Source organism: Meles meles, chromosome 11 (genome assembly GCF_922984935.1).
Source record: "Meles meles chromosome 11, mMelMel3.1 paternal haplotype, whole genome shotgun sequence".
In the NCBI taxonomy this organism is placed as follows: domain Eukaryota; kingdom Metazoa; phylum Chordata; class Mammalia; order Carnivora; family Mustelidae; genus Meles; species Meles meles.
In genome coordinates, this window is record NC_060076.1 from 72,506,368 (window position 1) to 72,522,413 (window position 16,046).

Below are 16,046 nucleotides of genomic sequence, written 5' to 3' on the forward strand. Positions count from 1 at the left end.
TTTTAAAGATTTTATTTATTTATTTGACAGAGAGAGATCACAAGTAGATAGAGAGGCAGGCACAGAGAGAGAGAGGGAAGCAGGCTCCCTGCTGAGCAGAGAGCCCGAAGCGGAACTCGATCCCAGGACCCCGAGATCATGACCTGAGCCAAAGGCAGCGGCTTAACCCACTGAGCCACCCAGGCGTCCCAAACATGGATATTCTAAGCAACTTTCAGGTGACTCTTCTGGAATTCTTCCAGCCCAGCCCAGAGCAGACTGTGACTCTGTTCTGTGGAGGCAAGAATTACGAAGTGGCTGACACCGCTGACAGCAGGTGACACTTTCACCCTGGCACGCGGGTTTTCGAATGAATAACTCACTTGTGTTTTTTTTTGCTTCATATCCAGACATTTAAAAATACTCTTGGTCAAAGATATCACTATAACAAAACAGCCACTTGAACAAGCTCCATAATTTTATAATTGTAAATAATCACAATGGGCTTTCATGCTTGAACCTTCTCATAAAATGTCCCAAAACTAAATTCTAAAAAATTGAAATTGAAGGGAGTGGTTGCCCTTGATATGTGTGTCTGTGTGTAGGGATGGTGCCCTTAAAATATGTCATTATCTCAGGGTGCCTGGGTGATTCATTCAGTTAAGTGTCTGCCTTTGGCTCAGGTCATGATCTCAGGATCCTGGGATAGAGCCCAGAAAGGAATCTGCATTAGGCTTTCTGCTCAGTAGGGAGTCTACCTCTCCAGCTCCCTCTGCCCCTCCCCCCTGCTCATGCTCTTTCTCTCAAATAAATAAAATCTTTTAAATGAATAAATAAAAGAATGTGTCATTATCTCAAGTGTTTCTGCTTGCTCACCCACAAACAGCAAGTAAGAGTACATTAAAGGGGCAAAGCTTGAAAGAACCTGTACTTGGGACAGCACAAAAACAAAAGACAAAAGCTAAGACACAGAACTTCGGTACCTTCTCAATTTCTCATCTCTGTAAAAAAATTTCCTATTTCTTTTAAGGTTTTTTCTTTTGGTGAGAAACATAGAGGAACTCTACCTTCATTTATTTATTTATTTATTTATTTATTTTTAAAAATTGTATTTATTTGACAGACAGAGATCACAAGCAGGCAGAGAGAGAGAGGAGGAAGTAGGCTCTCGGCTGAGCAGAGAGCCTGATTCGGGGCTCGATCCCAAAACCCTGGGATCATGACCTGAGCCGAAGGCAGAGGCTTTAACCCACTGAACCACCCAGGCACCCCGGAAACCTACCATCTTAACAAAACTTTTGTGGGACACTACTGTTGACACATTATTGTAAAGCAAATCTCCTTTCATCCTGAATGACTGAGACACTATACCCATTAAACAACAACTCCCCATTCTCTCCTCGCCTTGCCCCTACACCTACCTTTCTACTTCTCCTTCCAAGAGTTTGACTACTAAGGATACTTCATACAAATGGAATCATGCATTATTTGTCCTTCTGTGATTAGCTTATTTCACTTAGTGTAATTCTTCAAGGTTCATCTGTGATGCCCATTGTAGGAATTCCTTATTTCTTAAAGCTGAATGATATTCTATTGTAGGTATATACCTTTTCTTCATCCAGTCATCTGTCAATGGGCACTTAGATTGCTTCCATCTCTTGGCTACAGTGAATAATGCTACAGTGACCATGGGAGTTTCTGTAAGGTACGAGTCATCCACATGATTCCAAATGTGTGCAAATTAGTTTGTATTTTATTTTGTCAAAATGAAAACAAAAACGTACAGTATTCTAAGATTCCCAAGTATACGTGTAAAGACCCCAAAAGTTCTGTAGCCCCTGATCTGAGAACCACTCAGAAATGTGCATAGGCTGGGGTATGTACCAGGAGGTATAGTTTCATTGATTATACTGAATTCCCAGGTCCTTCAGGTATCAACTCCCATGTAATTAAGAAACTGAGGCAATACGCTCATTGGAGGTCAGGGTCAAGTCTACAAAGTCTCTCTAGTGCCTAGGATGCTGGCAGGCATATTGGGTGAATGAGAGAAAGAACTGAAGAAACATGTCCAAACTACTGCATCTGTAGATCTTTTTATAAGACATACAAAGCCCTGAAGGGTCAAAATTCACTGTGCTCCTTTAATAACTGCTCTGACAAAAGCAATTATAATTTGGGAAATCCCAAATATTTACAAGTTGAAGCAATGGAATCCCTTTTTGAAGAACTAATAAGTAGATCATGTGTCATACATATATTCCCCGTGACAACTTTCCTCTGGAATATAGTGTTTGCTTTCTATTTTACAACCTGATATAAGACTAATATCATCAGACAGAAGGAGCCTGAATATCCATGATGAGGAATCTCTTCCCATCTCTCCCGTCCAACAACATACTGCAATGGGGACCTACCCAAGCTTTAACAAGTTACCTATAAAGCAAGAATGTATACTCTATACACCATTTTAGAAGGAAAAACCCCCAGACATTTGAATCTCTTTCTCATCCCCGATAGGGTCCCATTTCTGCTGGCAGCCTCCAAACCTCCACTCAAGGCAGATCAGCACGATACAGATACTTCCATTTTCCAAATGAAGTTAAGATTATGTAACCCAGACAGAAATGAAGAAACAGGCAAAAATGTCTGCATTCTCAAAGTGACAGGAGTAATAGGACCATGAATTTGATTAGTGATTTAGGAGAGGAGTCAATCAAAACTTCAGGTTAAAAGACAGCTAAGAGAACTGTCTGTGGTTCCTGGAATGCAGTCTTCCCAGGATACCCCAATTGAAGTCTTTTCCTTTGTGTCCACACCATAAGGGCAGGATAAATAATCTCTTATCAAGAAATTGACAACAAAACACTGAACCTCACAGTCTGAGCAGGGCCCCTAACCATCTGGCCAGACAGACAATCCTCCAAGAATGGGATGGCCAGAACATGTTTCTGGGGCCAGGAGGCCAAAATGAAATCATTACCTTGAAATAAAATTCAAATATCCAAACCAGGAGGGACCACAAACAAGTAGAGCTCGTAAAAACCAAGCCATGTACAGACTACTACAAAGCCCAGGAGCAAGGCTCATAAGGTCCAAGGCACAGCTGTGGTCTTCTCAACAGACAGGTTTCTTCTCAGCAGTGGGGTAATGACACTCAGAATTAGAGTAGAGAATACACTCAAGAGAAAAAAGGAAAAGCAGCAGAACAACAACAGTTAGAAAATATGTATCTACAAAGACCCCACTTCTGAACCCAGAAAAAGCAGAGAATTCTGGAAAGAATGTGGTCAGAACACTGAGAGATCCCAAGGCCAGGGCCAGAGGTAAATATCACACATTGGCAAAAACACGCTTAATCCTCTTCCAGGACTGGGGGTCCAACCCACTGCCGTGCCTCAAGGCTGGAACAAGTCTGTACCTCCTTGGATGAACACCAGATAATGTTCCTGCCACATGAGTGAAAAATGTATCTTCAAATACTACAAACACCATCCAAAGCATCAAGATGTTCACATTCTAGGATACTCAAGGGCTAAAATCAAATAAAGCAGAGCTGATTTGCCTCCCCCATCATAAGGTGGCTCATGGCAATGAACTTGTTTAGTGGAAAGAGACGGGAAACTGAGGCACTATCCAATCTGTCCATCTGTCTGTTGACCTCTGTCTTTCGCTTCCCCTTATCCTTTCTGCTCCACATCTCTAGCCCTCTGAGTTTCCATTTCTCTGCCTCTATCTGCCCTCTGCCTTCCCATCTGAGGAAGCACATCGTGTAAGAGAAGGGGGTTCATGAAGGAACCATGTTATTAGGGAAGAAGGCAATCAGACTGGAAAGGGCTAATGTGGAACCCGAGAGGGGAAAATGTAAAAGAAATCCTGACCAGTGTGGAAACTATCCTTCTGCTTACTTGTAGCTACATGTTTTAAAAATGTCCTGCTTAAGTGGGATTGGTGTTCAGTCACTGAGTTTTTTTCTCCTGATTTTCATAATCATCACTACAATGACACGAATATGCTGAAGTACACTGTTTTTGATAACCCATACACAGATCACAAGTGGGTAGTTTTGGTTCTTCTCAATTAAATTCAGTTTCTACATAATCAAAAGAAAAGCCTCCCCTTCAACAGAGTATGTGTGTGTGCGCGCGCGTGTGTGAAGATCAGAAACCAAGAGAAACAGCTGAGTAGAGGGGATAGATTTTGGTGTCTGAACAACAAACAGCCTAGCCCTGCCTGGCAGGACACCAATCACACTAACGCCTGTTACATTACAAGCACCAGCCTGGGTCTATCCCTGATCTGGCCATTGTGGCCGTACCTTTGTCCACGTACAAATCCAGGGTAGTGTTCGTGCCAGTCGGATCCTCATGATTCTGTTTGTGAAAAACATGCTGTTCTAACTTGATTTATTGAAGTGAAATCAATTCACAAATAATACTTACAAATGCAAAAGATGGAGTTGAGAAAACTCTGAAGAACTTTAGGTCCAGGGCTCCTGGATGGCTCAGTGGGTTAAGCCGCTGCTTTCGGCTCAGGTCATGATCTCAGGGTCCTAGGATTGAGTCCCACATTGGGCTCTCTGCTCAGCAGGGAGCCTGCTGCCCTCTCTCTCTCTCTCTCTGCCTGCCTCTCTGCTACTTGTGATCTCTCTCTGTCAAATAAATAAATAAAATCTTTAAAAAAAAAAAAACAAACAAAAAAAACTTTAGGTCCAACTAGAGCTGAAAATTTTGCCATCCCACTACCCCAGTCAAATGTTTATATATACATACACACACACACACACACACACCATTTCCCTCCTTTCTTGCCAAACTCGGAAAACCATGACCAGGTTACAGCAGAATGTTAAAAAAAAAAAAAAAAAAAAAAAAAGAATAAACCAATTTTATTGGAAATAAAGAAAATACACATACCATGAACTGCATTCTTAGTATATGAATCAAGGAATCAAAAAACATCAGTTTATTCTGTTCATTTTGCAAACATTTACTGAGCACATTTATTAAGTATCTACTAGGTATGAAACTCCCTTTCATAACACCCCTGGCACAAAAAATTGGCCAGACTAGGTTATTACAAGTCTGTTCTCTCTCACCCAACATTTTCTCCCCACTTCATGGAGTGTTCTTGGCCTTGTACAATCTTCCTTCCTGAATTCTCTTCTATAACCACATTGCCTTACCCACTGTGGTTTCACCTGTTGGCCGACCTAATTCCAGGTCACCAGGAGGTGGTGATGGCCATCCTGCCCCGGCAGAAGATGTACACCTGCCTAGCTCAGGCTAACAGTCACTTGACTACTGAAGACATTCCCCTTTAGGGGAAGGAGTCTTTCAATCTTTTACAATAAAACCAACTGAAGAGTGAGTTGACACACATCCCAGAGACCATTTTCATCCTTTTACGGTGCAACCTTATTTCTTCTCTAAGACCACAACACTGATGACTAGGGAGTTTAACCCAAACATGTTTATATTTTTAATCCAGGACTTTGATTGGTCTTACAACTGGAAATTCTGTCAACACTACCACATTTTTCCTTATAGGAGCCAAACATTCTAATATCTGATGACTCATCTTCTCAACCTGGACCTGGAAACCCCCTGGATACGCATTGGACAAGAAGCCACCAGGGGTGCCAGATGAGGAAAAAAGCCACCCGATGAAATGGCACACCTTCCTAGAGAAACAATTTCCCACTGGAGGAAAATATGATATTTTATACTAAAATAAGCCCCAATATAATATGGAGTTAAAATGAACAAACACATGAACTTTTTAAAAATAAAAACTCAAGGCTTCAAAGACGGCTCCTGGTTACTATTGCGCTATGTTCGCTATGTATGGAATTTCTTGCAAATAACCCTCTTATCTTTAAATGTTCTTTGATGAAATTTTTGAGAAATGTTTCACCCACACTATAAACTTCTTGAAGGCATGAACTACATCTCATCCTTGTCTTTGTCCCCCGGGACCTAGGGCAGGACCTACGACAGTGTCTGGCACAAAATAAGCACTCACTAACGTCTGCAGAATTAATTTGGCTGAAATAATGCCAACAGCATTATCGATGATAAACAATTTTTACCGCATTCGGATGAGAGGAAGGAAGGTAAACAGCTGTATGAGAAAGTGGAATAGAAGCAATCAAATTTACCAAAAACAGTTACTGGCTGCCATGGTAACAATCAGATGAAGCAACTCCATTTAGTTCTTTTCCACTTGAACAAGCACAGGAAGGCAAATATTGTCCTTGTTAATCTCCAGTCACAAGGGGGTGTGGCTTAAAATACAAGTCTACCAGGTGACTCTGGTGCCCGTTAAATTTAATAACCATTGAAGAGTTTGGAAAGGCATCATGATAACAGTATCACCAGTAATATTAAAACCCGGTTTCTATACTGATACTAAGAAGACCGTCCTAATCATTTCAAGGTTAAGTGTCAAGTATTTGCTGCTGAGACTTAACAACTGTGAAAAGTAGGTATGTGCGTAGGTTCGTGTGTAAAACATCCCGTGGGCTCACCTTCCCTGATTCTGAAAAATGTTGCCTTTTGTAATCAGTTGGACCTAAACCAAGTTACAGATAAACGATAATTCCAAGAATATAGTTTGTAGCGATGCTTACAAGTTCCCCAATGGAGAGATTGTATTTTAACTCATTTGTAAATAATAGAAAAGGTGAGTATCACGCCCACTTTCTCTACACCATCCTTCTCATACTTGCAGTGAGTCATTCTCCATGTCTCACTCTCCAAACAGGAGGGAGGAGCTGGGGAGGAGGAGGAAGTGGGACTCCCAAGCCAGCAGGTCCAAGCTGTGAATGGGTGAGCAAGACCAATGATCCTCCCAGGGCTATTTGGTTTTCTGAGTTTTATGTCTAAGATATGCAAGCTGCCTTTCAACCATAATCCAAACAGAGAGCAGGAATACATTTTACAGCATTAACATGCTGAGAGTGTCTGAGGAAGAAGTGAATACAGCAGTTCAAGACACACCATGACAGGAAGGAAAGCACAGAGGCAAATTTCTCTTGAATAAAACCTAAGCATCTTTCCAAGCCTGGCCCTGCAGGCATTTCCTTTCCCCCTGAGAATTAAGTTAGTAACTTGATATCATTTCTGTCGGAGCCATAGAGAATTTATTATATAACTTTATCATTTTATTCTATTGTATAAAACAGAGTTTTTCAGCTCAACAACATATGGGATCAAATCCCTGCTCTTTCATTAATCAGTCAAGTTCCTTAATGTCTTAGGGGTCTATATTTCTGGGTTTAAATTTCTCCAATTAGAAATGAGAAAATCCACATCCGGGGTTTTTGCAAAAATTAAATGAACGAACTCTGTAAACTGTAAACTGCATAATATATGGTAGGTATCAATGAGTATGTAAGTCCAGCAGTACAAATGCCCAGCATGTTTCGTCTTCTATGTTGTAGGAAAACAACAAATACATGAACTACACATATCAGGGACACCAATTTGACAATCCGCAGCTCACAGCCCCGGGGTGCAGGCAGGGTCCTTGCTAGAAGGTGCGATGAGATCTGGAGAGCGCTCCTAAACTCTGTCTGGGAACAAACTCTTGATGCTGCGGATTTCACTGCAGCCCAGGTAATTAATAAAGTGACTTTTGCAAGGCTCAGAAGTGAGCAAGTGAAACTTTCTCCCCAAAGCCTGACTCTGAACGCACTCCCTTTCTTCAACTCTAGGGAGATCTCCCCTATGAATAGTTGGACAGAGAAAAGCAACTCAGAAAGAAGAGCTGGGTCCAGTAGGTCTGCTAACTCTGCGGGTTAAGAGGGAGATGCCAGCGCACCAGTGAGGGCAGGTAACACCATCTTCACCTCCCGCCCTCCAACCCACACACGCACCTGGGGATGAATTTGGCCTCTTTTCCAAGTCTCGCCTGGAAGTCCTGCCAAGGCTGGCCAGCGCTCGCCAGACCCCAGGGGGCTCCCAGTGCGTCCCCGTCGCCCTCTTCCTCTTGGCTGTCCTCGGGGTCTGGTCCCGCGTGGGCTGAGGCGGACGCGGGCTCCGGCGGACGCGGGCTCCCGGGGAGCCCAGCCTCGGTGCCGTCCACGGAAGCCGCGCGCGAACTCCTGGAAGGTGATGGCGCCGTCGCGGTCAGCGTCTAGCCGCTGGAACAGGGCCTTGGCGTAGGCCGGCCGCACGCGCAGCTCAGCGCAGAGAGCGATGAACTCCTCGCGCTCCAGGCGCCCCCAGCGGTTCGTGTCGCAGGCAGCGAAGAAAGAGCGCAGGTGGTCCAGATCCTCCCGGTCCCCGTACCTCCATCCCGCCCGGCGAGGGTAGCCCAGAGGGCTCCGGGGCGCGACGGGGCGCGCGGCCCACTGAGACAGCGGTAACTGCGGGAAGTCCGGGGCCACCTGCTGCCGCCGGGAGCCGCAGCGAGAGCCTCCTCTGGCTGGTTGGGCCGCTTGCAGGAATATCCGCGCTGGGGGGGGGGGGGGGGGGGCGGCGCCTGCGCGGGCCGGGGGAGGGTCCCTCCAACGCTGGTCCCGCGCGCGGCCCTTTCCCGCCCGGGTGCGGACTCCGCGTACAGCGCAGGAGCGGCCGCGCGAGATTGAGAGCCCAGTGGGAGGGCGGCGCCTGCGCGGGCCGGGGGAGGGTCCCTCCAACGCTGGTCCCGCGCGCGGCCCTTTCCCGCCCGGGTGCGGACTCCGCGTACAGCGCAGTAGCGGCCGCGCGAGATTGAGAGCCCAGTGGGGCTGCCCTCACACTTTCCGCTCGGATCTGGCTCCGCCCAGCCAGGTAGGAGGGGCGCGTGGTTCGGGCTCCCACGCCTCCGGAGCCCGCTGTCCCTTCTGCGCCAGGCTCCAGCTGGCTGAGCCGGGTTTGGGGACTCTTAGACTTGGGATACCGGCCAGAACCGGGGCTGCAGCGGTAGCGTTTGCCAGGGTCTTTGGAGTAAAACACTGGTTGCTCGGTTAAAGCCAAGAGCTAGCAGGAGAGTGCAAAGCTACTTGGACAATAAGAGAAAAGGAAGATAGGGGTAGGACTCCCAAATTGGTTAACGTTATGCATATTTCAGTCTCTTGTAATTACGGAATTTTGGTAAACGTCTGCATATACAGTCCTAAATTCTGTCTGGGAACAAGTTTTCTTGCAAACTTATCTACGAGATTTACCAGAAGACTCCATTTTCTGATTTTACTGGCTTTCCTTAATCTATGCCCTCCCAACATTAAGTTCCAACTGGTCAACACATATCAGAAATCACATAGATCTTCCAGATCCCCCGCATCCGAATAATTTTTCTCGGTCCTTGTCTCCACAACCTGAGAAAGAATTAGTAATCAAAATTCTTTGGCAGGCAGCGACAGTTATAAACTAGGGTGATTTAAAAAAAATTTTTTAGATAAATCTTAGGGAAATTTTATGTCCAAGTGCAAGGTTACCCTTTGATTTTAAACACTTACTTCAGCAGTGCTATTGTGTCTTTGATACTGACTGCTTAATGGGTACAAGATCTTAAAAATTCGATCATTTTGATCTTTCTTTTTTTCAATCTTACCCTATTTCCAAGAGACTTTCCTCACTGTCATGTGACTTAGGCGAATGTTCCCTCCAGTGATTCTAATGCCTGTGAAAATGCATTTGGGTTATTTTTACTGTATTTACATTATCCATCCCCTCCACGCTTTAGACTTTCTTTTATGTACAGCCATTTCTTTTAGTTATGACTCTGTATTTCCATTTTTATCTCATGCTGGATTTTCTTCATTGCTTATTACTTTGATTTTTTAATTATGATTAAAATAAAGGAGGGGATTTGACAATAAGGATCCCTCCAGGCTGGTGTTCTTAAACATAAGACTAAGTGCTAACCATCTGAGGAACTGTTAATTCTTGAATAGTACAATAAACAGAGTCAATGCTCAGCATCTATCAAGCCATAAATATCACTGATAATTATCATCTATAAATTTAACTGGTAAATTATGAGAGGCATTCCTTTAGAGGCCCTGATCTTAGCAGTCTAATTGCTAAGTGAATATAGTTCCATGCAAGTGGACAGCTAACACATCAAAATGAATTTTATCATTATTGCAATATAAATTGTTATTGAGTGCCTTCTGTTTATTCTAAAAGATTGATTTTTCCATATAAGGGAAGAAGTGGCTAGCTAGATGATGCCCTTAAAGCTTTAGAAATAGAATTGTTCAACTAAACCTTTGAAGTATTATTATCATTATACTGTTAGTAATTACTATATATCTGTAGTTTTCAAAATAGATGAGTTAATATTTTTAACTGCTTAGACAGAAGTGCTTTCTTGAAGACTGCTCCTGCAACTTCATTCCTGAATTCACTTTGACCATTGCCCTCAGTTTCTAAGTTCTTGTATTTTTTGACCTGCTTTGCACTTTCACTGAGTCCCTTGACTGAAAAGTCATCAAGAAATACAAATCCTTGCAAATGTCTTGTATACACATCTTTTCATTTCCCGTGATAATGATCTACTCCAAACCCACTCTAAGTGATCTACCATTGCATAACAACACAACAATCACTTAGTGATTTAAAACAACAACCGTTTAATTTGTTCATAATTTCATGGTCATTAGCTTGGGCAGGGTTGGGTAAGTAGTTTTTCTGCAGGCTTGCCTAAGATTATGTAGTTATGGTGGTTTCACTGTGGCTTCATGGTGTTAGAAGGCCTCACTCATATCTGGAAGTGGGTGTTGGTTGTTAGTTGGACCATATGTCTTCAAGAGGCTAGCATGGGCTTTGTTACATGGGGGCAGTGATCCAAGAGGCTAAATCCCAATGCACAAATTCTTTTCAAGCCTCAGCTTATGTCATGGTTGCTGATATTCCATTCATCAAGGCAAGCCAACATGGCCAACAAAGCCAAGATGGTCAACAAGGCAAGCCAACATACCCTCAATGTGGGAGGGGACCATACAAGATCACAGAGAGAGGGACTTGTACTTTATTAGGGGCCCTTATTGTGACAATGATCCTACTTAAAGTACTGGGATAGTCTCTAAGACATTCTCTTAGGTTCCTGTCCTGCCGACCGTCTTCTGTTCATTCTACACAACCACAATGGGACAGTCCATCTCAAACGCCAATTATTCTGTCATCCTAGAGCTCAGTTATTCTCAATCTGTGGTGATTTTGTTACCCAGGAGACATCTGGCAATGTTTGGAGACATTATTGGTTGCACAATTTGTCAAGGGAAAGATGCTTCTAACATCAAGTAGGTAGAGACCAGAGATGCTGAAAAGCATCCTGTCATACACAGGGCTAGCCTCCCATGACAAAGAGTTATCTGGCCAAAAATGTCAATAATGGTTAAGAAAACCTACATTCTAGCTCATAAATTCCCAGAGTTCCCCAATTAAAAGAGAACCAAGGGTTAACTCTTCATCTGGACACTCAGAGTCCTCTGGTCCCACTTCATATACCCAATATCTCTCCCTTTAGATTCCATCAGCGCTCCTACTCTCCCCTTGATTATGTAATTAACATAATAGCTCCTTATTATTGTCACAAAGTGTAAATATTAAACTTAATTTTCCCCTCTTCTGTCTAACCAAACCATTTCCCAGCCTTTGTGGAAGAGTTGGATCCTTCTGTTCCTACCAAAGTTTCTTCAATTTCACTGTGACCTGTTCTCAAAGACATTACTTAGTATGAATTATGTCAGCTCAAATAAGCAAGGCACAGGAATGCTCTTTTTTTTTCCATGGTTTTACATTTCAAGTTAAAGTTATATTCTGTCTGGAATTTGGTTTGGGTCAGGTATGAGTTGTAGAATTAACTTTACTATTTTTCTAATTGTTCTAACACTTTATTCAACTGTCCCTTCCCCATGGATTTAAATGTCACTTTTGGCATATACTCAATTCCTTTCTGTATTTGGGTTTATTTCTGAACTTTCTAGTCAGTTCTATTAAGGAATCACATTTTGAAGGAACTCTTGAGTTTATAAAAAGATTCTTGAAGTTCCTAGTGGGTTGCCTTTCATATTTTAAGTGTTTTTTGTTTTTTTGTTTTTTTTATACATCATTAAGCCTATGGCAGAGGAGATCAGGGGAAACGGAAGAGGAGGTAATGAATCTTAAGACTAATTCATTAGGCACAAGTACAAATTGACAACCATCTGAAATTGTCATGTAAATCAGTGAGAAATTAATTGATTTATAGAAAGAGTAAGGGACCTCCAGTTTATCTAAAAACATGACATGCTTCTGCAAAGCCATTCACAAGTTACTGAGGAATGCTTCTAAATATCCTCAGCAATATACTCAGGGGAAGGCCAGGGTTACATAATCTGTCTCTAATTTTTTAAGAAAGAGGGAGAAGAAAGAAATAGGAAGCATTTCTTTTCTGTTCTAGCATCCAGAAACAGCTAGTGAGAAATTGGAGATAACAGAGCAACCTTTGTGAGCCAATGAATTGGTAGGTAAAGAGAGCTTGCCTATATTTATTAGCATGATTTGAGAAAGAGCAGCTTGCTCTGTGGCTACCCAAGGATTTTAAAAATCAGAGATAATCTTGTTAGAGTGTGTTTCTAAGAACAGTGAAAAGATGTTATGTGATCAAATACACTTCTAAAACACAAATAAATTTGGAAAAGAATCCTACTCTGCCCTTTCTTGGATGAGATAAAGAAAGCGGTTTATACTTGCTTAAGCTAAAATTTCCTAAATGTATTTGATTTTGAAAGTAGGGTTTTGGGTTTGGTTTGGTTTTTGTTTCAATTTCTGAGGGCTTTCCACCAAGTTAGTGATCTTGAGAACATTCTTTGGGAAACCAATGACCAGGGTAGTGAGTCATGAGAAATTATTCCTGTGCCCCAATATCATAAATTCACCCAATTTCCTATAACAGGGAATTAGCATGACCCCCTAACCTCCTCTTCACTCAGTAAAATGGGAGAGGCATTTAGTGGAAGCCTGTTGTAATCTGCCCTATAGGATTTCCTTCAGGTAGAAGAGCCTTCTTCAAAGTCACTTAACATTCCAGTTACTCTGCCCCAGAAAGATCCAATGAGCCTGTTATGATGGCACAAAATATCCAAGTAATGGCATACCACTGAGGGACCAATTAGAAGGTTCAGAAATTTCTCAAACATAGGCACCCCTGCAAGACTTTGAGTCTTAGTGCTCTCATGAATATCTGTCATGGCTTGCTGTTCCTAAGGAAGTTACAAGAAAATTTTGAAGATTTTACAAAAAAAGAATGTGTCCACAAATTTACATCATAGTAATTTACTTGCTCTTTAAGTAAATCTAGAAAAAAGAGAAAAGAATAATGTAACACTGATATACCCAAAATTGTAAATATGAACATTTTGCCAGATCTTTTTTTTTTTTTTTTAGAAAATACAGCATTATGCATCCATCCAGATGAACTTCCTCTTTGGTTGCATATTGTTTCTGTAATCAGTATACAGCATTGTTGTGTGTGTGTACGTGTTGGCAGTTATCAGACTTTGGGAAATCATGAATTATAGACAATTAGTACGGAATGTCTACCCTGCTCTGGTTTGTGAAATGGTGTTTATACTGTTTAGAACACTATAGAGTTGGTTCGATTGAAATTGAAAAAAAGGATCCTCTCTCTATTGAATTACCTTTGTCAGAAATCAAATGACCATATACGTATGGGTCTATTTCTGGATTTTTTATTCTGTCTTCTTGACTCATACATTTATCCTTTCACCAAGACCATATATTCTTGATCACATTGCTTGATAGTAAGACTCAAAATCAAGTAGGATAAGTTCTGCAGCTTTGTTATTCTTTTTCCAAATTGTTTTGGATATTCCTTGGTCTTAGGTATTTCCATATAAATTTTAAGATCAGTTTTTCAATTTATACTTATATTTCTGGCACTGAGACTGTGTTGAATCTTATAGATCAATGTCTGCCTATCAATAAACATGTTGTATCCCTCATTTGTTTGTTTCCAGCATATAAAATTCAATTGATTTTGGAATTTTGACAAACTTGTATTCTGAGACTTTGCTCAACTCACTTACTAGTTTTAGTAGTGGATCTGATAGGATCTTAGAATATTCTCTTACACAGTCATGTCGTCTGTGGGAAGAAAAGGGTAGTTTTACTTCTTCATTTCCCATCTGTATATGTTTTCTTTTTCTTGCTTTATTGCACTGGTCTGGACTTCTACTACAATGTAGAATTACAGTGGTAAGAACAGATCTCCTTGTGTTGTTCCTAATCATGGGGGAATCATTCACTCTTCCATTGTTGATTGTAAAGTTAACAGTAGAGTTTTTGTAGATGCTTTTTATAGGGTTGAGGAATTTCTCCTCTATTCCTACATTGCTGAGAATATTTATCATGGATGGATTTTGGATTTTGTTAGATGCTTTCAGTATCTATTTAGAGGATAGTGGTTTTTCCCCTCCATTATCCTGTTAATGTGATGAATTATATTGACGAATTTTCAAATTTTAGTCCAGCTTTTACGTTCATGGAGTCTCACGGATTCTTCACAATGGCCCCTCCCTCAGGACACTTAGACTTCCCACATGGTGCCTCAGGGCTCTAACCATGAGTGTTCAAAGAGCCTTGGGCCAAGGCTGCAAGGCTTCTTACAACCTAGCCTCAGAAGTCTTCAATGTTAAGCCACCTTCTATTGGTCAAGCTAATCACTAAGGCCAACACCGACTCAAAAGGGGGGTAAATAGTCACCATCACTGAATGAGAGGAGTAGTAAAGAATTTTGACCATCTTTAATCTACCACACATTTTTTGCTCTGAGTTGGGCTTTGTATTACACCCTTTTTGTTTTCTACATCTCTGTCTGAAGTGGGATGGGCTCTTTCTCACTTCAGCTCTGCCTACCATATTTACCTGATATTCCCCTCCCCTGCTTTAGACCTCAACTTAGGTGTCATTTCCCTGACTTTCCAAAAAGAGATTGTGCTTCCCTCTCAAGTGTCCGCATAGGACCCCATTTCCACCTCCATACCTACTGCACATGCGGATCTGTCCTCCAGCCATACTGTTTCCCAAACATTAAGCATTCTTTTTAAGACTCTGTACTTCATCTACAATATTTGCTCTGCCCAGGATCCTTTCCCTATGTTGCCACCATGCAATCCTATTTCATCCTTTAAATATCCTTTCACAAAGTTAGGCTTCCCAATTTGGGAGATAAGAAAACGAAATCTGAGGTTGAGTGCTATGACTAAAATCACGCAGCTACTAGAACTAGGATTCAAACCAGATCGCCCGATTTAAGTGCTCCATGGCACTTGTACATGGCACAAGTACCAAAGGCTCTCTTGCTCGGCCCCGTCCCTATGCATTCTACCCAACAGTCAGCCTTGAGGCTGTTCGAGTTTACTTTGCCTGCATGTCTAGTTAACTGTAGATACCAAGCAATTTGTATCTCCTTTGAAAGTAGTGGTGGTCAAGCCCCCTTGCCCTCGCTGTAGAGCAACACTGAGTTGACCCGTACAATATTCAGCATTTGGACTGAGACAAAGTTATCTACGGTGATGTTACTTGATGTCAGTGGTGCACTGTTGCTTATCCTCCTTCCCTTGACTGTTCTACCTGCCCCACTTTGCTTACCTTCCATGTCCACGTGAATCCTCATCCCAGTGTCTGGGTAACCTGCCAAAGACAGTGCACACCTACTTCCTTGGCATGAAATAGTCACAACAGAGACTCAAGTCAAAGGGCATGACCCTGTGGGATATATGGGCTCCCCAGAAGCCACTACAATGCCCTGATATAAGTTCTGAAGAAATAAAATATTGGGCATTGCTGTATTACATATAAAACCATGGTGCATACAATTAAATATGTATAGCATATAAAAGAGAAAATATTCCTTCCAGAGTTAATTGACATATTATTCTCTCATAACACACTGAGTGACTCAAAAGTAGATTGTAATTTACGAATTAGGAATCTCAGGTAAAAGTTTAAATACATTATAAACAAATAGGACAAACTGGCAAGAAAATACCAATATTTAAAATTTTATCATTTTTTATTTTATTATGGGGGTAGATATGTTTGACATACAAAAATGGATTATTTTTTATAAGA

At 41.8% G+C, this 16,046-nt stretch overlaps 1 protein-coding gene across 1 annotated transcript in view; it reads right to left on the minus strand.

Moving 5' to 3' along the window:
• Window positions 1-15,570, minus strand: part of LOC123952601 (ras and EF-hand domain-containing protein-like) — a 71,443-nt gene extending 55,873 nt beyond the window's left edge. The window contains 5 exon segments of the mRNA XM_046021855.1: window positions 7,856-8,025; window positions 8,027-8,436; window positions 8,543-8,942; window positions 13,231-13,247; window positions 15,564-15,570. Coding sequence (XP_045877811.1) covers window positions 7,856-8,025; window positions 8,027-8,436; window positions 8,543-8,942; window positions 13,231-13,247; window positions 15,564-15,570 — 1,004 coding nt within the window.
• Window positions 15,571-16,046: the final 476 nt, after the last annotated feature.